The following is a 22,019-nucleotide window of genomic DNA, read 5'->3' on the forward strand; positions in this document are numbered from 1 at the left end:
GATTGATTCTTGGAATACCCCATTCATGTTCTTTACTAATAATTTTTTCCAATTCAGATTTTAATATTGCTGAAAAATAAACTGAACAAAGTCAAGTCAATAACTTCAATTATCAACTCACTGCCCACACATGCAAAAAATTCAGTTCTTTCTCGGCTGATGGCATTTTGTGGTGATTGGCATTTCACCTAATTGTCCTCCTCACCTCAATATTCTAGAATTAAGCCAGTTACTGACAAAAATCAACCACTCACCTGTCTCATCAATAGGTAAGTTGCAAGAAGCCAAAGGTTTCAAATTTTGTACACTGTGGTGGACAAAGCATAGCATTGCTGCACATCTTGATGTAAATGTATTTGGAAAGGGCTAAAGAACAACAGAGTTGATGACAGAATCTTCTTTGACACATTAGGAGAGAGCCGAAACTGTGTATATATAATATTTGTTCTACAATGGTAAAGATATTTTACAAGGAAAGTTAATTACTACATGGTCAACTATGATTTGAACTTGGACACAATCTGTCATAGTCCATGATTCTGGTATTGACATGTGCAGCTGAATATGGTCTGCAGTTATTGTTGACAAGATTTGTGGGATTGGTAGAAATGTAGAGATAAACTCGTTTGAATTGTGGTACACGTGCTCCTCTGTATGGGCCATGGATGAAGCAACGGTTAATTCCTTATTATGTTGTTCCATCAACTCTGTTGTGTTATGATCCAAGTGTCCTACATGGCTTAAGTGCAAGCTTAACAGAGCACCCTTCCCTTGCAAGTATCAGAGCATCACCACAAATATAAATGGTTCACATAGAAGATGCATCAACGAAACCAAAAGCCATGATAATCTCCTCCAATGGCAAGGAAGAATCAATCCCAGCATTTGCAACTTGGAAACACAATGACAGACTCATAAGAAGTTTTGATTCCTTACTAAGGGCATCTTATAAGTAATAACTTCAGATTTCAGACACATTAAAAGGAAAAAAAAATCAGACTTCAAAAAAAGAGAATATCATAGATTAAAACTCTAGTGACTGCAGCAACTACACTGATACCAAATCAAATATGGTCGAAGTAGGCTTATTTTATCAGAAACATATTTTCCTATGAAGGAACCCACAGCATGGATGAAGTTCTAGATTTTATGGAATGCCGTGCTACGCAAGCAATGAAGTTCAAGCCTTTCATCGGATGCATCCTTCCAAGTCCTCATAACACCTTGGGATGATTTCAATATCCAGAATGATTAATATAACATATAAGGACACAGTGGCGGAGTCAAGATTTTAATTTAGGGGGGGCAAGATGAAAATAAAGAGCTGAAGATAAAATTAATTTCAATTTTTTTAATTAGTATAATTAAAAAAATACTTAACTAATTAAAAAAAAATTGATTAAAATATAAAATATAATGTTAGTGTTAAGTTTTTTTTTCCCCTCGTGTGTAACGTTAGATTTAGTATAAATGTTGTTGTACTTAAGATACTTCATAGGTGACTACAAGTATATTTTTCAAATAAGTAAAAGATTTAAAAAAAAAATCAATATATAGTCATTATTATACGAAGTTAATGGAGCTTCTTACTAGTAACCGGCCAAGAAAAGTGTATTAAAAGTGGAGCCAAGAGTGACAGCCCTGTAGCACAATTACATGTAGAGTTGAAGACCATAAGCTTAGAGCAAAGAGAAACATATATAAAGCAAGACTAAATCTAAAAGAAAGATATATATATATATATATATATATATTAAGGGGGGTGGGGTTTGGGTGAGGTCAGGGGGGGCAATTGCCCCCTCTCGACCCCCCCTAGCTTCGCCCCTGTAAGGACATCACTTGATCCAAAAACTAAACCTATTAACCAGTCACTCTTGTCATTAATATTCCATGCAGGACTTCAATAATTAACTAATTACATCACTTACATATGAATATTCCAAGAGGGTAATATCCCCCATTCATCAAATTTACATGTGTTTAAATGTCAGTGCCATTGCCAACTATCAAAGTAGGCTTACAGCTTACTATAACCAGCAAATCTCTTTAATTTGAGCTGTTAGTCATAATTCCTAGATCTAAAAAACCCTACTAAAAACACCAAGTTGTGAGATAGCTCCATTTTACCTACATATCCTGCAACCTATTATTTTAGAAGTCTTGTAAGTCTCAGGCTACAAGGTAGGGGCAAAAAAGATCAATTGCCTTTATTGAAAATGGTTGATTATACTCAAACACAAAAATGGTATCACCAAATGGGCATTTGGTCTAGTGGTATGATTCTCGCTTTGGGTGCGAGAGGTCCCGAGTTCGATTCTCGGAATGCCCCATTCATGTAATGTTCTTTACTAGTAATGTTTTTCAGTTCAGATTTTAATATTGCTTAAAAAAAACCAATGAGCAAATTCAAGTCAATAACTGCAAAATTAGGTTTCAAATTTTCAATTGATCCAAATATATCTTAGATCTGACAAGACTCTTCATTAATGAATATTCTAATAAATTAGATCTCAGAAGATGCTAAGTCAAGGAAGGAGAGCTAGGAAACAAACCCAAATTTATCATCCTTTATTACCTGAGGGGGTCATTTATCACCATAGGTTATGTATTCAACTCACTGCCCTCACATGCTAAAGTTTTAGTATTTCTAAGATAATGGCATTTGGTGGTCAATGCATATCACTTAATTTTCCTCCTCACCTCAAACCAAAAACAATTACTAAAGACACTTCATCAATAGGTAAGCCAGCAAGAAGCCAAAAGTTTCAAATTTTGTACAATATAATGGGAAAAAAAACGCAGCATTGCTGCACATTTTAATGTAAATGTATTTGGAAAAGGGCATGTTATAAACTATAATTTTAGACTTCAGAGAATGAGAATATCATAGATTAAAATTCTAGTTACTGCAGCAACTGCACTGATACCAAAGCAAATATGGTTAGTTTTTATACTAGACTCCAGGTAAAACAGGAGAAAAATTAGGATATGCAAGCATTTTAGTTAAGCTTAGAATGGGCACCAAAGAACCTAGTGTAGGTTCGGGTACACTTAGTACCGTAATCCTAGATTAGTCTGGCATTAACCTATGTTTGCAATGAAAAAAAAAAAAAAGGAGAAAATAGAGAAGTCAAATACTGAGAGCTCAAGTATTAAATGACATAAGGGTTAATTAGCAAAGAAAAAAAAAATTGACATTAACACGAACATATGCCAGAGAGGACTAACCCCATATACCTTGATATCTGAATTCGTCAATTACAGCTCATGGCCTCATAGGTGAAGAATATAATATGATTTTTCAACGTTGCAGAGATTAAGTCCATCTATGACAAATCATAAATTAAATTAATTAATAGAAATAAATGATCAAATAGCAGGGCATTTGGTCTAGTAGTATGTAGGAGTGTGCATGGATCAGATTGGGTTAGGTAAAGGAGATTTTTTGACCCAACTCCCCATAGTGGGTTAAAAAAAATTCAACCCAACTCAATCCATTACATAAGTCCAACCCAACGCAACCCACATGGGTCGGGTTGAACCTATGGGTTAGACAATTTTTTATTACTTTTATTATTAAATTGAGCAAAAAAAATATAAATATAAATATATTAAAAAAAACCCAAAGATTAGTATCAATGTAACTCCTTAAAGGCAAACAACACTATGACTAAACAAAAATAGTAATTTATTAGGATTTGTGTGGACTAATTGGTTTTTATATAGGATAGGAAAAGTCGGTTATTTAAAAAAATTTATTAATTATATAATATATTTTAAATATATATTAAATATATGGGTGGGTTGGGTTGGGTTTGGAATTTTATAACCCAAACCCAACCCGACCTGCTATCAAAAAAATTTTTGTAACCCAACCCAACCCACCAAGCCCTAAAAACCAATTCAACTCGGCGGGTTGGATTGGGTCAGGTCGGTTTTGGTGGGTTGGCACTTGGCAGATTGGCTGCACACCCCTATTAGTAGGGGTGTTTGCGGTGCGGTGTGGTGCAGTTTTAGGCCATTTTTAGCACCACACTTTGCTGTGCGATTTAGTTAAAACCATAACTGCATTGTACCTTATTTTTGTGGTCACACGTGCGGTGTGGTGTGGTTTAGAGTTTAGCCAAAACCATAACCGTACTGCATCTCATTTTTGCAGTCACACGTGCGATACTATGTATAAGATGCGGTTTGAAATCGGTATATTTTTCAAATTTTTGGATTTTCCTACTCAGTTCAAAACTAATTTTTCCCTTTTTTTGGGCCAAGTTTTAAATTATTGAACTAGTTTTTAGATTTTGGGTTGGCTTTTCTAATCAACACTTGCTAGGGTTATTAAACTTTTTTTTTTTGTTTTTTGAAAACTAGAGTTATTAAACTATTAGTAATATATTTAATATTAAAAAATATATATAAATATATATATATATATATATATATATATATATATTAATATATAAAGAGGGTGCGGTGTGGTTTTCTTATTATAAAACTGCAAACCACACTGTACCATGCGGTGTGGTGCGGTTATGCCATTCTGCGGGCGGTTTTGGTGCTATTTTTGCGGTTTATTCGGTTTGGTGAACACCCCTACCTATTGGTATGATTCTCGCTTAGGGTGTGAGAGGTACTTAGTTCAATTCTCAGAATGCCCCATTTTTATTTCCCCCAACCACACTTTTTTCCATAGCTCCTAAATTAGGAGTGAACTTAGCCATGCAATGCTGCCAATGCAATCAAAGGATACTCAGCTACACCGCCTAGACGACACAAAACATGAACATAGGCTTTCACAAGTAAATATTTAACAGAACCAGTAAATTATTATGAAAACTATTATCAAGTAATCAAAAGTTTTAGGGATTCAGCTGCTTAAAAAAGGCAGAGATTAAAGGTAAAAAAAAGAGAACAAATTTTGATTTTATGCAAGAGTTATACCACATTAGGGATTTGGTTGGTTTATTTAAACTATCATGGTATCACTTCCACTTGAATGCAAATTGTAACTGCAAAATGTTCGAGATAAATAGGGTCCGCATTGCCATTTCACAAGAAAAAGAACGATTTTAAATAAAAACACAGAAAATTGATGTTTGGCTTTTCAAAATCACTAACAAATTGCGTTTTCAATTTTCACACTACAATTGTTTTTCACAACGATAACACTTTTTGCAGATTTTATCAACCGTTTGATGTTGCGTTCTTAAAACTTCGAATAGTCCCGGCTAATGATGATTGAGACAAGATTCAGAATTCTAATAGTCCTAACTAATGATGACTGAGACAAGATTCAGAACTCTTAAAACCATGAAATGCTATATGTTTTCCATAAAAGAGCTCGGTTAAGAGGGTCTAGCTGTAGGACCACCTAATTTAGTCTATTGAGAGACCACCAAGAGGGAGACTAGGAATCTCACCATCATGCTCCCAAGACCCTCTCCACGTTCCCTATTTTCAAAAACATGCATTCAAAACATGACTTTCAAATTTGCAATTTTTTTTTAAACACACTTTCAAACAACTAACCCTAATCGACAAATACACTACTCTAATCCAAACACATCAAGCCCCATCAACCTGCCAGCCTGAAATAAACTCATCCACCACCAAAAAGAAAGAAAGCGAAATTCGTCCAGAGCTGAAAACATTAAGCCACTATTCCATTCAAAAGCGCACAAAAAAAATTCCATGTTTACATTAAAATACACACCAATCAAAATATATACAAGAAATAAAAATCACCGTGTTCCAACATCAAGACAACTCTGCAGCAAAACCCAAGATGTTAACCAACACAATAAATAATGTAACTGAAGCCAAGTAGAAAAAGATGATAATCAGACTGATCAATAACCCCAGTTAGACAAAACAGCAGAAGTGACTTCCATTTGCTTCATCCAGTCTCCAGTATTCATGAATGACAGATTGAAATGTACAGGAGCTGAGAATCAATTCATTGATTTTGAATGCTTTACAAGCCAATCAATGACTGAATCAATGTTGGAAGAATTCTTGCATGAAATCATAAAGCAACAAACTTCTCTATCAGTAATGTCCTTCAGCCCCCTGCACAGTGGAACACCATTTCAACACTAAACAGATTTTTTTTTGGATAAGTAACACTACAGAGAATTTACAAATTAAAAAACTCAGAAGTAACTGAAACCCAAATCATAAAGGGCACAGGATGGACATTTGTAATCCATTGTTTAATGTGTTCTCTATTCTGATTGTTACTAATTTAAATATGAGAAATATAAATATGTTACAGCTAAGCAATATTGGGAAAAAGGAAATCTCTCCCTCTGCCTCTCTTTTGTTTTTTGGTCTAAGAAAAGGTTGCATTCTTTTTTATCTAATTTGGGGTGAATACACTTCACCCTGTGATTAGGGTTAATTTACTTTACCTCCTTCATTTGAGTAAAGTGAAACTGTCAAACATTTTCATTACTCTTTATGGAATTACACAAAGTGTGACACACATGTACTGGGAACACTAAGGCCCTAACATAAACCAAAAAAGTAAGAGAGTGAGTTGCACAAAAAAAAAAAAAAAAACGAAGTTAATAAGTTTGTGCATGACTTTGTCCTGAAGAGCAACTAATTGAGCGTTTAAAGCCTAAAGGTCAGGAATAGTGTCATACATGTAGCACGTGTGTAAATTCCATGCAAAGTAACAGAAACGCTAAAAATTTCACTTACTCCAATGCACAAGGGGGTAAAGTGTAATATTGAAAAAGTCAATGAGGTAAAGTGAACTAACCCTAGGTACAAGGGGGCTAAAGTGTATCTTCCCCTAATTTTTAATGCAATGGAGCTATAAGCAAACATGACACTTTGTGACGGAGCACTTTTTTTTAGAGGGGACAAGAAGGGAGGGGGAGTGGGTGAATGCATCATTCAACCAAAAATAAAATTGACAGGCCACCCATAAACCATATTAGTTTTTCTTGACTCTACACTTACAATTGCTCTGTCAGACCCTCTTTAGACAAAGCTCCTTGTTTGTCAATCTTGTTACCAAGTACCAGCAAAGGAATGCCATTAAGTGATGGCTTACTCAACAGGTCATGAAGTTCACTTCTTGATACAGGCACATTATCGTAATCAGCAGCATCCACAACATATCTGCAACATGCAAAAATCAGGGTAAGAAATTTTTGGTCTTAGTCCACCAGACTGATGAGCTATAACTTAAACTGGTCAGTTACAAAAGAAAAAAGGGAACCATATTACCCCCGTACTAGGGCAATGCCCTTTTTCCCTTTTGATAATTATTACTCATCAGAATAAAAAAGCATATCTAAAACTTACTTATGCAATAATAAGTTAAGACGGGAACTATAAAAAATTCAAGCATATTATAGAAAAGGTAACCATGACAAGCAGAATGTAGCTTTCTCTTTATGGGAACACGTTACATATGGTCATATGCTACACTAAATTTAGTTAGTAAGACAACTCCTGAAATTTTGATTCCACCTCTTCCCTCTTGATACCCTCAGCAAACATAAGAAAGAACAATATTAAGGAAGGGATTAGCAATCCCAAGTCTTTTACTCCACTTGGAAGGTCTTTTGTGCCAGGCGACTTGTATTAGGTGAGAAGGGTTACTCTGTCCTACACAGTGAAATACTATTGGCCCTACAGGAAATGTCTACCTATACAAGCCCAACTAGGAGATGGAGGATCTGACAGAATCACAAAGTTCCAATTGTTCAGAGAATCAGATTGGTTCTATTAAGGACATGTCAGAGGGAATTTGCAGACTAGCATAGTGAGGAGATAGAATATCGTTAGTTGGCAAGGTTTTGAAACCATTTAGGAAACTAGCATCTCGAGTTTTTGAAACTCGAGTTCGGTGAAGAAATCGAGACTCAAAGACTCGAGATCGATTGCTAACATGGAGATATTTTTGCCACATAGAACTCGAGTCTTAAAGACTCGAGTTTCATAGAATAAGAAACAGAATCTGAAGAAGAAAGAAGAAGATCTGAAATTGAAGAAGAAAAGAAGACGAAGTGACCCACAGAGGAAGAAGAAGAACAGTCCCCACGAGAATAGAAAGAACACGAAGAAGAAAGAAACCCATGGAAGAACATGAAGAACCCAAGCACAAAAAAGAAAGGAACCTGCAGAAGAACCAAGAAAAACAGAGAAGAAGAACGGACCAGGTGAAGAAAAAGAAGAATAAGAAGAACAATGGAAATCTAGTTTTAAATACTCGATTTCCACGTGGATTTTTTTTCACATTAGTTTGCCTACACATGCAACTCGAGTCTTAAAAACTCGAGTTCCATCTTTGAACTCGAGTTTTAGAAACTCGAGATGCTAGTTTGCTACATAGTTTTGAAATCTGACAACTAACTAAAATATTTCAAAAATAATGTTAAATGAAAATAAATAAATAAATAAATCAGACATGTTATATTGATGACCAAGAAAATTTTGGGGAAGAAGCAAGCTTCAACCCTTCTCAAGACAAGAGAGCCATCATTGTGTGAAGGTTAAAGAGCTTCCAACACAGTGCAGCATTTCATTCCCTTGTTTTTTCATGGCCACCCCCTGCCCCCTCTTCCACTTTGCGCTATCAAAGACCCTTTTGAAAGAAGAATCTGCAAGACTAAGGTATCAACTATGATAGACAAGAAACTATAAGTGGGGGGAGAAATTCCTCTATTTGTAATATTCAGAAAGACATCCACTAATAGAAATCACAAAGTTCCCTTAGAGGAAAAAAGAAGAAGAAGCTTTGAGACTAAGGACTTTACTATTCAATATAAGCAAACTTCAGGTTCCAAAGGACATCCACTAATACAAGGATATCAATAAAAGGGTATCAGTGGGATAAGCAACAACTTAAATTAAATACAACTAGCATTCTCCATTGAAGTCAAACTCATGATCTTTCTAATTGTGTATCACTGCCATAGTGAACAAAAAGAATAACAAGGGGGATAAAAAAAACCTGTTTACCAGGACAAGGTACTGGTACCTCCCTGTGTTAGTGCACATTATCAAATGTGTTCAGGGGCCTGGTAATGGCATTTCAATATTTGGCAGCAGCAGAAGAAAGAAGGGATAAAAGGAAGAAGCAAAAAGTAGATTGATATTTGGTGATTCTATGGGGCTGTATGGGGGAAGTTGCAGGAGATCTTGATGAGGACAAGGAAGAGCTCAAGGAAAAAGAAGATTAAATATACCAAGATTCAAGAATTGTGGTCTAGTTTGATGTTGGACCCTCTTAGCACCTTTGATAGGTAATTTTAATTATTAGTATGGAGTCTTTTAGGTTGAGAAGCTGCTGGATCAGTTTTAATAAGTTCTATTAGAATAATGGCAATTTGGTAATTTCCAGAAGTTTGGAATGGGCTGTCCTTGGCAGTATCAAAGGCTCATGAGTCTTATTTTATGTTTATGTTTATGTATTATTAAGTCTTTTATTTAATTATTATTAGTATTCCTATTCATTCTAGATATAGGTTATTTAGAGTCCAAGTCCTACTAGGAAAAGGATAACTATAGCCTCTATATAAAGGTTCTTTTGTAGTCATGTTATTTCGGAATATTGTGATTGATTAATAAAATTCAGAAGCTTATTTTAAGCTTTGTTTGGGTGACACAAACTTCTCCGAGGTGTGATGCTGAGGAAGACCTAGGTGTGATTGCCTAGTGTTTTATTTATGCTATTTTCTGTTTATCCCCTGTTTCAGCCCCAAACAGCCGTCAACATTCATTCTTTTCTAACCTATACTCTTAAACATCAATCCTTATTCAAGAATTCATCAAGAAACCTAGTATAATGCTGAATTTCTTAACGGTCCTGCATCAGATCTGGCTTTTGGGCTTTTGCATACAAGGCGCTTGAATATTCCCCGAAATAGAAGAAGCAAGCTAAGGATTTTTTTTCCACCTGGATAAGTACTAAATTTATCAAAAATGTGCAAAATTCAGGTATATGATAAGTATATAAGACAACCGTTAAAAAGGAGAGTGAGAGTGAAGAGAAGAGAATACTTGAATGATTGCATTAGAGCTATTCCTAAACTCAGATAGAGACTAAAAAGCCAAGGGGAAATTTCAAGGGAAAACTGCAGGCAAAGAGGAAATATGACACTTTTGCTTTCATTAAGGAAAGGGTTTGGAAAAAGATCCAAGGCTGGAAGGGGAAGTTGCTTTCAAGGGCTGGAAAGGAGGTTTTGATAAAAGCAGTGGCTCAATCTATTCCCACTTATATGATGGGGGTGTTCCAATTGCCTAGAAAATTATGTGATGTATTGGATGCTATGTGTGCTAGATTTTGGTGGGGCCAAATTGGTGAGGAAAGGAAAATTGACTGGAAGAGTTGGAGTTTTTTGACGTGGTCGAAAAAGGAGGGAGGGATGAGATTTAGAGATATTCGAGCTTTTAATTTAGCTATGCTAGCTAAACAAGGATGGCAATTGTTGCAGGATAAAAACTCTCTTTTGTATAGATGCTTTAAGGAAAAGTACTTTCCACGGTGTGAGTTCCTTGAGGCGAAAGATTGTCAAAACAGCTTCTATGTTTGGAAGAGTTTATTAGCTACTCAACCGGTATTGAGGAAAGGGTGCCATTGGAGAGTGGGGAATGGTGCTTCTATCCATGTTTTGAAGAATTGTTGGTTACCTAATTAGCCAACAAAGAGAGTTCTTTTCCAACTTGAGGAGGAAATTTGGGAGTGGAGAGTTTCGGATTTGATTGATTGGCAGAACCACCAGTGGGATACAGATTGAATCTGTGCTTTGTTCCACCCGTATGATGCTAATGCTATTCTCCAAGTTCCCTTGAGCAGGCGGATGGTGCAGGATGTCTTGGCTTGGTCCTCTACAAAGAATGGCAGGTACAATGTGAAGTTCGGGTACCATGTGGCTAAGAAATTGAGGTTGGCGGAGAATAATTGTGGAGAGGCTTCGATGCAAACATCAAATACTTCTTTGTGGTCACGGATATGGAAGGCTAAGGTGCCAAATAAGATTAGAATTTTTTCATGGAGAGCATGCCATAATATATTGCCTACGAAAGATAAAATCTGGTGCGAAGGAGGGTGTTGGAGGATGCTCGGTGTTGTTTCTGTCATAAAGCTGATGAATCGGTGCTGCATGTACTTTGGGAGTGTGGGGCAGCACAAGACGTTTGGGCTAGCAGTGCAATTAGGCTCCAAAAAGCTGGTACGGTGCAAGTGGATTTTGGGCAGTTGGTTGCTAGTCTCATGCCGAGGTTGTCACTTGAGGAGTTGGATTTATTTTGGGTGATCTGTTGGCAAATCTGGCTTTAGCGGAACTTGATCTTGCATGGGGGTGCTTTTCAACATCCATCTCGGTCAAACCAATGGGCTTTGGATTATTTGAGTGAGTTTCATGAGGCGCAGGAGCATCTAAGTGTACCTGTGACAGTTCCTGTTTCAGCAAGTCAAGCATGGCAGCCACCGCAAGGAGATTTATTCAAGCTGAACTTTGATGGAGCATGTTTTAATAATGGAGCTGTTTTGGGTCATGGGGCTGTGGTTCGCAATGGGAATGGCGAAGTGATGGCTGCTATTTCGGCCAAGGGTGGGGCTGTGAGGGATAGTGAAGAGGTGGAGGTGCTGGCCAGCTATAAAGCTCTTGAATTTGCTATAGATGCTGGTTTTTTGGAGGTGATTTTGGAAGGTGACAATGCAAGGGTGATGAAGACAGTGGCACAGGCTTAACTAGATCTAGCTCGATTTGGGTTTATTTATGAAGATATTTGGTGCTTGATTGCAGGTTTTAGATCCTTTTCTGTCAATTGTGTTAGGCGTAGTGCCAATGGTGTTGCTCATGTGTTGGCAAGATTTGCTAGATTATCTGACAATGAAACTGTCTGGTTAGAGGAGGATCCTCCACCAGCAGTTGATGCTCTGAATTTGGATTCTAGTATTCTTCATTAATGATATTCATTTGGTTCCGGCTTAAAAAAAAAAAAAAAAAATGGAGATCCTAAGTTCAATCGTTGTCTCCACTCTACCTCCCATTTAAAATATAAAAAATTCCACGCACTAGGCCAATTTATTAAGGGAGAGTGTTAGGAGTATAGTTAGATGATTAAATTCACCATTTTCAAACATCTTAAGCTTTTGAGACAATTAGTAATTTATCAAACATGTCAATTCATAAACTTTATTTAAGTTTTATGTTGTCCTTCAAAGTTCAATCTATCACAACCCTCCCTCCTCTTTCTCTAGGATTGGGACCCTGTAGCAGAATAGTATATAATCTTAAAATTGGAGAGAATTGAGTAGTACAAGATGCTTGCAAGTTCAAAAGAAATAGACAACATACATATGTATTCAAAGTGTTAAAAGATAACATACACGATAGCAGAAACTGCACGGCAGTATCTCTCCCACATGCTGCGAAACCTCGGTTGACCTCCAAGATCCCACAACTTTATTGTGACATTTCCTTTCGTTACCTTCTTCATATTAAATCCTACCTGTAGATTACAAATTTGCCTTAAGCAAAGCATCCAAAAAGATAAATTAACTAAAAAAAAACTTGCAGTAATAGTGACAAGTTTTTTTTTTTTTCCTCTCTTTTGTTTTCTAATGGCAAAAATGACAGTTCTATGGAAGAATCACATCCTCCTCGTTCCAAAAATGAAAATTAAAGGCACAAAATAATTCAAAGAGAAGATCACACACCGTTGGGATCATGTCTTCACTATATCCACCAGTCTGGCAATGAGTTCCAGAAACAGAAATTTCAACATCAGCATCAAACTGAAAGAGACAGGAAAAAAGAAAAAAGAAAAAAAAGCAGACCTATTGTAAATACTTTACTTACTGCAATAACATTTACAAGTGATGTTTTTCCAGCATTCTGAAGGCCTATCAAAGACAGCTCCATTTCTTGCTTGAAAAAGAGACTACAATAAATAAAGAAAAAGAAGAATTGCTAAATAATTTAATGAACTCTAAAATGCCAATATGTGTTAAATATGAATGTGAGACAGCAATTATCACAAGAAATTCATTGCAGAAAAGATAGACCAGGTGCGAAATCTAGAGGTTCATGTATTTAATCATAACAAGTCATTCACTCCAACAAAATCGAGTGCAACTTAGAAACACACACACCAGAATAAGTATATCATACAAGGTCCACCTCAACCACACATAAAGAGGTATATTTAGTTCAGAGGGTTTCCAAGGCATCTATGTATGATATGGAATCTATCCAGGAAAAATAATAAATGCAAGTAAGAACAAGAAGGTTTAAAAGTTCAACAGATGTTAATCAACTACATTATCTGGAACTATGTTAAATTATCATAGGTGAGACAAAGGTAAAAATTACTCTAGCCCTAGTTTTTTTTTTGCTTATCTTATTTTCTTCACATTATACACCTAAAAGTATTGTCCTTGTACCACATAACTTAAGGGCATCAGACGGATAGGAACAAACCAAGAAGACATTGAACTACCAAGTACCAAAAGAGCCTTCTAACATTGCAGCTTCTCCTTTGCCCAAAGTATCCACCAATGTCAGAGCTCTTTTAGCATAAATGTCTGTTTCTATACTATCGATTTCAAGTGTTTGACCAGTGCCTGAGAATCAAAATTCTCAAAAATGTTGTTGCAAATTTGTTATTTCTGTGAATAGAAAATCGTAAGAAACTGCAACAACTCCTGTTTAGGTGAGACAGCAGTCTTCTCACTCCATGAAATCATCATCACTGCTTCTATATCCTATAGCTCCTGTTCATATATTTTCTCATACTCCACTAAATTCACAGATTTATGAGAAGAACAATCACTAAACAATGACCAAGCTTACCACACCAAAAACACTTAATTAGTGTAGGTTTCACATAGGGTTCCCCAAGGCTTCTTTGATAACCTGCCAACACTAATTCTCAAATATCGCATTTTTGCTATTCCCCATCACCACCATCCACGTAATTAAGTTTTTCTTCCTTTTTTTTTCTTTTTTTTCCGCATAAGTACCCTAATTACCACCGTTTTGTTTTTGATAGGTAGTACTCTAATTACCACCAGATCAGAACCTTTCGCTTGATTATTATGAGTAACTAAAAGCAAGCACCTCTACCACAGCATTTTCAGCCCATTGTTGTTTCTTCCAGTGAGACCACATATCAAACCGCCACCACTTTAGCCTCCTCTACAACCCCACTTTTGCTATAGTACACACACACAAACACGATCTTCATGTGAGCCTCACTAACTAGTATCAAAAAAACTTATTGCCATTAGAATCAGCTGAAGGTCTCAAAAATCAAGCATTTTATCTAAAGTTCTCTAGGATTTGTGCAGCAAAATAACCTAATTACTTAATCAAAACAACTAGTTACCACTTCCCATGTAGGACCTGATCCAAGCAACAGCCGCTTGGCCAGGCCAAGCCAATTGCAGACACCACAATCATCTGATTATAACAGAATAACACATCAGTCACTTCACTTTTATTCAAAACCATTCTTCAACTTAGATCCTATATTCTTCCTCATACCAACAACATAGCCCACAGCCACAAGGGGTGGCACGGTGGTCACTAATTCAAATTTTCCCTTCTCCCTCTTTTTGGGGCCAAAACTCATTTTATATTTAAACAAAAAATTAAATAAAACCGGCATAAAACCCACTCAAAATTTTCCTATTAAAAAAAGAAAAAGAAAAAAACTATATATAATTTTACACACACACACACACACAGACTAATATGTTCAACTAGAAACTTAGAAACAGAATATGATTTCAATTATAGATAAATAATTTAAAAAATTCAACTAAGTTCATGTGCCAACTGGTCCTGTTGACCTATTTTAAGTTGAAATATATTTTTTTTATCCAACAATTTCTATATAATCTAAAACTCGACACACAAGAATCGTAAAATGATTCTAATATATGAAGAAATTAAATTTAAACCGAATTATGTACTTCCATCTAGTTCTTAAGAAAACTGAACAAGAAATTTTCTATTATAAGCAAAGTCATTAATCTCGTGAACTGTCGAGTAAGTAATAGGTCCAGCAGAGTAGAAATTAACAATTTTCTCAGCTCCCAAACACTGGAAAACTCAAAATTCGATTCTTTATTTACTTTTTTAGTACACTTTCTTAGCATCTAAAACAGAGAGAGAGAGAGAGAGAGAGAGAGAGAGTTTTATTTACCTTCGTAGCCAATTGAGAAAAGCATCCCATATCCCCATTGCGAACGAGAAAAAAAATATATGTGATATCAAAAATAAACCAAAAGAAAATTTAGGGTTTCGAATTTGATGATCTGAGAAACGAGAAAACTTTTGCTTTTGCTTTTGCTCTTTTTGTTTTCAATTCCCTCGCGATTTAAATTAGAAACGAGAAAATAAATATATTAAAAAAAAAAAAGATAATATGATTAAGATAGTAATAATCAAAAGGCGACAAAATTATAAGGAATGTTGTAATTTCTGATAAGCCCACGCGCGTGGTGCCACGTGAGCCAATGGTGTAACGTTGGATTTGTGAATGTGAAACAAAATATGAGTTTGCCTATTGGTGAGTTTTGGTATACGCGCTTTTGCTGAGAGGTTGGTTGCTTCTGGTTTTTGAAGACAAAACAGGAACTTGGGAAGTGGCTAAACGACGTTGTTTTGAAATTTTGGAGCTGGGAAGGAAAGTGCAATTGGTCTTTCTCTTGAGTTGTACTTGTACACCCAGGTTGAGTGCTTTTGACGGTTTGACCAAAACGCAAAGGGCAATATAGTATTTAGCATAATAAGATAAAAAAATCTTGTTACGCTATTGAATATCCAGTATTTGAAATCTAATTTTGATATTTAAATAATCTATTTTAGTGTTGAATTTATTCAAAAGGTTAACACCTTAATTTATACGACTTGAAGTCTGATTTTCTTTTTTCTTTTTTTATATTTTTAATATTTTTTTGCTACAAAAAATCATTTTAGCAAAGAGAGAGTGGTTTCTCTGTCGTTAAGAAAGTCCCTGACTTCTCTTGGGCAGTATAATTTTGGTCTCTTTAGAATAAAGGCTTATCGTTTTCCTCGTGTTAACAATGTTAATCCGTTGGATTATTGGGTTTTTTTTTTTTTTTTTCACATTCCATACTCACACCTTTTCAACCCTACTGTAATGGAGGAGTTGACGCAAAATTGGACAAATCTTTCTCTCTCTGATAGGGAGGAACCTGGCTGTTGTCTAGACAATGATCATAGTTCTCAAGAATACATCATTGCAGCAAAATTTCTCACGAAATGAGCCTTTAACACCGAATGCAACAGCTAAAACTTTCACCCCTCTATGGCACTCCCGAGGTGGCTCAAGATTCATAAATTGGGGGAACAAAAGGTTCTATTTATTTTCACTGATGCCGTTGATGTTGATAAGGTCCTCAGTTCTAAGCCATGGAGTAAAAATTTAGTAATCATGCAATGCTATGACAAAAACAACACCAGTGAAGATTTGAAGTTTGATAGGACTTTGTTTTGGGTACAGGTTTATGGGATCCCTTATCGATATATGAACGTCAAGGCTGCTGAAAAAATATGTGAGGTGCTGGGCTTCGCAAACCATGCAGAAACTGAGGGAGGTCATTTTATGAGAATTAGGGTATCACTTGATGTCACCCTTCCTCTATGTCGCGGTCGTATTATCACGGTGGAGAATGATAAAAAGATTTGGGTAACCTTTAAGTACGAGCGCCTCCCTAATGTTTGCTATTGATGTGGATGCCTAGACCACGATGATAAAGATTGTGATCTATGGCTCGAGAGTGAGGGAAGCTTAACTGAAGACCATAAGCAATTTGGACCTAGCCTCCGTGCTTCACCTTTTGTTTGGTCAAGGAGAAGCGTTATCTCAGTCTCGGGGTTTTATAAATCAAAACAGGCTTCATCTTCGAAATCGGATGATCGATGGAACGATGGTAAAGGGAAACCAACAGTCACGAGTCACCCCCCTACACCAATTGAGTCTGAAACGGCAGAGGCAAATGGCACTAAAAAGCCAGGTTAGGTCAATATGCCACATTCATGTGATGATGCCGTTACTTTAGATATTCCAAGTGTAACGCGCGACATGCTAAAATCAAGGGATTTTGCAACCAATTATTCCACAACCCCTATTTACTCAACCAATCATTATTGTTGTGATAAGGTGATAGCTTTCTCAACTGATATCTCTATGATAACAATAAAGCGATTGATTTGGAATTAAACTCTATTGATTCCAATCAATGCTCGGCCAACCCAGGTTTGAAACTAAAAATTTAAGTGCTGAGTTGAGGTCACGTGAGAAGCACGATGAGGTTAGTTTGAGTCCCTCACCAAAAAAAAAAAAAAAAAAAAAAAAAAAAAAAAAAAAAAAAAAAAAAAAAGATTACATGGACAAGAATTGTTAGGACTGAACCTGGGAGCAATATTCATGAGAACACAAGAATGTTTTCACAAGTGGGTGATCTTTCTGAATTGCCTTGCAAGAAGAAGTAGGATGTAAGGAGAGATGAAGACTTATTTTTTCTAGTGGTGGAGGCTATTATTCAGACCTGCCAAGAGACATGAATTGCTTAGTATGGAACTATTTTGGGCTTGAGAACCTATGTACAGGGAAGGAGCTTGGAAATATAATTTGGGCAAAAGATCTCTCTATTATGTTTATAGCTAAAACATGGATAGACGAAGTTAGGCTAAATTCAGTTTTACGCAACATTGACTTTGACCACAAATGGGTGGTTCCTAAAGAGGGCCGAGGGGGTGGGCTTGTAATGTTTTGGAAGGATTCAATTAATCTGACTATTAAGGATTCATCAAGATATTTTATTGATACTTGTATTGATAAAGGTTCTAAAAATGCCTAGTGTTTTACCAGCTTTTATGGTGAAGCTGAGACTTCTGGACGGATTGAAGTATAGAATTGTCTTCGAAGATTGAAACGTGGCTCGGATATCCCGTGGCTGTGTGCTGGAGATTTCAATGCTAGTTAGCCAAAATGAAAAATTGGGAGATGCCTTACGCAATCGTGAGCAGATGCAACTGTTCAGGGTTGTAATTAATGAATGTGGATTCATGGACCTAGGCTTTATCAGGTCAAGGTTCACTTGGAGTAAACACTTTGAGAATGGAAACTCCATTTGGGAGAGACTTGATAGGGGTTTGGCTACAAATAACTGGTTTTTGAAATTTCCAAGTACATGAGTTCATCATCTACATTGTGAATCATCTGACCATTCACCACTACTCATTAATCTTTCAGGCCTTGAACCCTTGCCAAGGAAAAAAATATTTCGATTCAAAGAAATGTGGTTGTCTGATTCTTGTTATGCTGAGACAGTTGAGGTCGCATGGAGCTCGAGTATGGATGATTTGGGGGATAGTGCAATGCTAAAAAAATTGGAGAAGTGTAGAAGGGATCTTTCAAGATGGAATTGGAATATCTTTAGGAATGTTAGAAAAGAGTTCGAAAAAAAAAAAAAGAACTTACTAATCCAAGCCGAGACGAAGGCCTTGATTAGTGGTTTGAATTGCAAAATCAGAGAGCTAAAAGCCGAAGTTAATATCCTCTTCGATAAGGAAGCCCGTTTATGGAGTCAAAGATCCAGGGTACTCTGGTTGAAAAATGGTGATAACAAGACGAAATTTTTTCACAGTAAGGCAACCAAGTGACATAGAAAAAAATTCTATCAGAGGTATTTTTGATGAATCAAATTCATGGCAAGACCAACCGGATGAAATTGCGGGTGCTTTGTTGAAATACTATCATGAACTCTTCTCGACGGCATTTCCGAATTCCTCAAATGCAACACTCAACTTTATTCCACATGTTATTACCGAGGAAATGAACAATTTGCTGACCGGTGAGTTTTTGGAATGTGAAGTGACCACGACTTTAAAGCAAATGGCACCACTTAAAGCACCTGGCCTAGACAGGATGCCTCCAATTTGTTATCAGCACTTTTGGCAGGTGGTCGACATTGATGTGGTTAGATCCATTCTCTCTTGGCTTAATTCAGGTACTCTTCCCCATCCCATAAACCACACTTTCATTACCCTCATTCCAAAGATCAAAAATTCTGAATTTGTTCATGAATATAGGACTATTAGCCTATGTAACGTACTTTATAAAATCTTTTCCAAAGTACTTGGAAATAGATTGAATAAAGTCCTACCAAATATTATAACTGAACACCAATAAGCTTTTACAAAAAATCACCTTATCACTGACAATATCCTTATTGCCTTTGAAACCCTTCATCATATGAAGTCACTAAAATTGGGGGATGATGGGTATATGGCTGTAAAATTGGATATGAGTAAGGCTTATGATAGGGTTGAATGTTGTTTTTAGGAAGACCTTATGAGACGAATGAGACTTAATGAGAGGTGGATTGGGTTCATTATGGTGTCAAAACAATTTCATATTCTATCCTTGTTAATGGTGAACTAAAGGATTTGATCCATCCTACTAGGGGGATAAGAAAAGGGGACTCTTTGTCTCCCTTTCTCCTTCTCCTTTGTACGGAAGGATTGCATAGTCTCATATCCAATGTTGCAAGTTGTGGGGAAATCATTGGTTTTTCTTTGTGTAGATGGGGCCCTAAACTAACACATCATTTGTTTGTAAATTTTATTTTGCAGGGCCTCAACGAAAGAATTTGAAAAAATCCTCAACCTCTTGGAAATCTATGAGCATGCTTCCAGACAAAAGGTGAATAAAAGCAAAACAGCTTTGTTCTTTAGTAGATCCACACCAGAGAGTGTTTGTCTTGCCATCAAAGATAGCTTAGGTCTACAAGAAATTGCACAATATGAAAAATATCTTGGTCTACCATCTCTAGTTGGGAAGGGAAAAAAGGTGAGCCTCAATTACATCAAGGAAAGATGGAAAAAGTTGCAAGGATGGGAAGGGAAGTTATTGTCACAAGTCGGTCGTGAAGTCTTGATTAAATTTGTCATCCAAGCCATCCCAACCTTCACTATGGGATGCTTCAAATTACCCATTGGATTGTGTGACAACATTGAGAGTCTCATTAGAAAATTTTGGTGGGGACAGCGTGGTGATAAAAGGAAAATTCATTGGCTCCGATGGGATGAGTTGACAAAATCCAAGTTGGTAGGTGGAATGGGTTTTCGAGATGTAGCTATGTTCAATAATTCCCTATTGGCTAAAAAAGCTTGGAGATTGTTACATAATAAGGAGTCTCTTTTCTACAAAGTTTTTAAGGCACACTTTTTCTAAATTGTTCCATTATGGAGGCAAAAGACTCAAGATCGGGATCGTATGCATGAAGGAGTATTCTAAAAGGGTGGGATGTCATCCAAAGAGGTGCTTAATGGTGGATTGGGAATGGAAAAAATGTGAAGATATGGCAGCATCAATGGCTTCCTAGGAAACATCCTTCACTAGTTTGCTCTCCAATGGTTCCTTCCATGGAAGAAGCCACTGTCAATTTGCTTATTGAGGAATCTACAAGGCAGTGGAACAAGGACATTGTTGATGGGATTTTTGCACCTAAGGAGGCAGAGCTAATTTATAAAATCCTATTATCAAGGGATGCTTCCGAGGATACCATATTTTGGCCATTGACACAAGACGGGAATTACACTAGCAAAACAGGGTATAGGTTCTTAAAGGAAGTGGCTAAATAGGATGATGAGGAAGTGGAGAAAAAGGACCTGTGGAGAAACATTTGGTCATTGCAGGTGCCAAAAAAAGTGAAAAACTTTGTGTGGAGAGCTTGCCCAAGAATCGATAATTCATGCACTCTAGTCATGCTGTGAGCTTGGTGTGGTTTGGGATGAAGCGAAGCTATGGGATTTTCAGCAACGCACAGCCTTTAATGAGTTCTCTGATCTGGCCGAATGGGTTCTCAAGGAGCATAAATATCCAGAACTGTTTGCAATGGTAGTTTGGTCAACCTGGACTCAACGAAACCAGGTGAGGCTTCAGCAAGCTTATTGTGCTCTCCATCTCATCCTTCAGGTGTCCAAAGACCGTCTTGAGGAATTTCGGGTAGTGCATCGGTATGGTGAAAGAACCGAAATAGGGAGTGTTTCCAGGTTTTATGGTCCAACTGAGGTCTGACTAGTGGTCGAATCGATGATATCATAAATAATAAATAATTAATTATTATTTATAAAAATAAATAAATAATTTTATAACTAGTCATTTTATTTAAAAAATTAAATAATAGTAAAACATTAAATATTAACTTACCAACTTTTGGAAACCACTTAACAAAATTCAACCAAAAAAAAAAAAAAAAAACGTATAAGGTCAAGTGTAACAGTTACAAACCATTTTTAGTTATTTTTTAATTTGTCAAATAATAAAAAGTAAGTCACCAATTGGTAACAATATCATTGCCCACTTGATATTTTTTTCCCACCTATCCTACACTTACACATTTATATCACACCCATTTGAAAATCTACTACATCCACATGGTTTATTCAAACTTTCAAACAACAATTCTGTACTTAGTTTCTTTCTTATCCTACTTTTTGCTAAATTTTCATTGCCCTCTTCAATATTCTCTCCCTCTCTCTGTCTCTCTCATCAATATGGGTATGTGCAAGTGCAACTGTGCAAGAGCAGCAAACAAAGACTGAAGCGGACATATCAAATCATTGTAAATTTGCTTTGTATTTGGGCTCCTTCCTCAACACAAAGATAGGAGATCTAATGTTTTTAGGGTCATTGTTGGTGTCTTAGGCTTCACCACTTCAAGCTTGAGAGCATTTTCAAAATCAAAATCTTTCCTCTCAAATCTAAACCAAAAACTCTCTCTCTCTCTCTCTCTCTCTCTCTCTCTCTTTAAAAAAAAAAAACACAGCATTTGAAGTTTTAATGAAGAACTGCTAAAACCCAGTTTAACTGTACTAATTTTTTATTTTACCGGTTAAACTAGCGGTTTCCCATTTTTAACAGTTTTTCTTCTATTTTTGGTTTTTAACAATAATCGGACCAGATTAATGCTCGATTCCCGGTTAAACCGGTCTGGTTTTTAAAACCATGAGAAA

At 36.4% G+C, this 22,019-nt stretch overlaps 1 protein-coding gene and 1 non-coding gene across 4 annotated transcripts; one reads left to right on the plus strand and one right to left on the minus strand.

Moving 5' to 3' along the window:
* The first annotated feature begins 2,257 nt into the window (after positions 1–2,257).
* Positions 2,258–2,329, plus strand: TRNAP-UGG. The gene has a single exon. It is a non-coding gene; the product is annotated as a tRNA-Pro (tRNA).
* A 3,302-nt stretch (positions 2,330–5,631) lies between these two features.
* LOC115969100 (ADP-ribosylation factor-like protein 8b) lies at positions 5,632–15,367 on the minus strand. Of its 3 annotated transcripts, XM_031088667.1 has the most exons (7): positions 15,175–15,365; positions 14,353–14,426; positions 12,825–12,906; positions 12,683–12,715; positions 12,353–12,474; positions 6,967–7,128; positions 5,632–6,066 (listed from the first exon to the last, which is right to left on the minus strand). In XM_031088667.1, exons 1-7 carry the CDS (start codon positions 15,202–15,204, stop codon positions 5,949–5,951), a joined length of 621 nt encoding a protein of 206 aa, XP_030944527.1. In that variant the 5' UTR covers positions 15,205–15,365; the 3' UTR covers positions 5,632–5,948. The 3 variants fall into 3 exon arrangements, with proteins under 3 accessions (XP_030944527.1, XP_030944528.1, XP_030944529.1); XM_031088668.1 differs by lacking the exon at positions 14,353–14,426 and having other exon boundaries at positions 15,175–15,367; XM_031088669.1 differs by lacking the exons at positions 12,825–12,906; positions 14,353–14,426 and having other exon boundaries at positions 12,683–12,760.
* Between the last annotated feature and the right edge of the window lie 6,652 nt (positions 15,368–22,019).

Source organism: Quercus lobata, chromosome 11 (genome assembly GCF_001633185.2).
Source record: "Quercus lobata isolate SW786 chromosome 11, ValleyOak3.0 Primary Assembly, whole genome shotgun sequence".
NCBI classification, from domain to species: domain Eukaryota; kingdom Viridiplantae; phylum Streptophyta; class Magnoliopsida; order Fagales; family Fagaceae; genus Quercus; species Quercus lobata.

Excerpts from the sequence above, each read along its gene's own strand:
- LOC115969100 (XM_031088667.1), bottom strand. The coding sequence starts at position 15,204 with ATGGGATGCTTTTCTCAATTGGCTACGAAG. Across the intron at positions 14,427-15,174 it reads TTTCTCAATTGGCTACGAAG|ATGATTGTGGTGTCTGCAAT; the intron begins GTAAATAAAACT and ends TGTTATAATCAG. Across the intron at positions 12,475-12,682 it reads GTGAAGACATGATCCCAACG|GTAGGATTTAATATGAAGAA; the intron begins GTGTGTGATCTT and ends TGTAATCTACAG.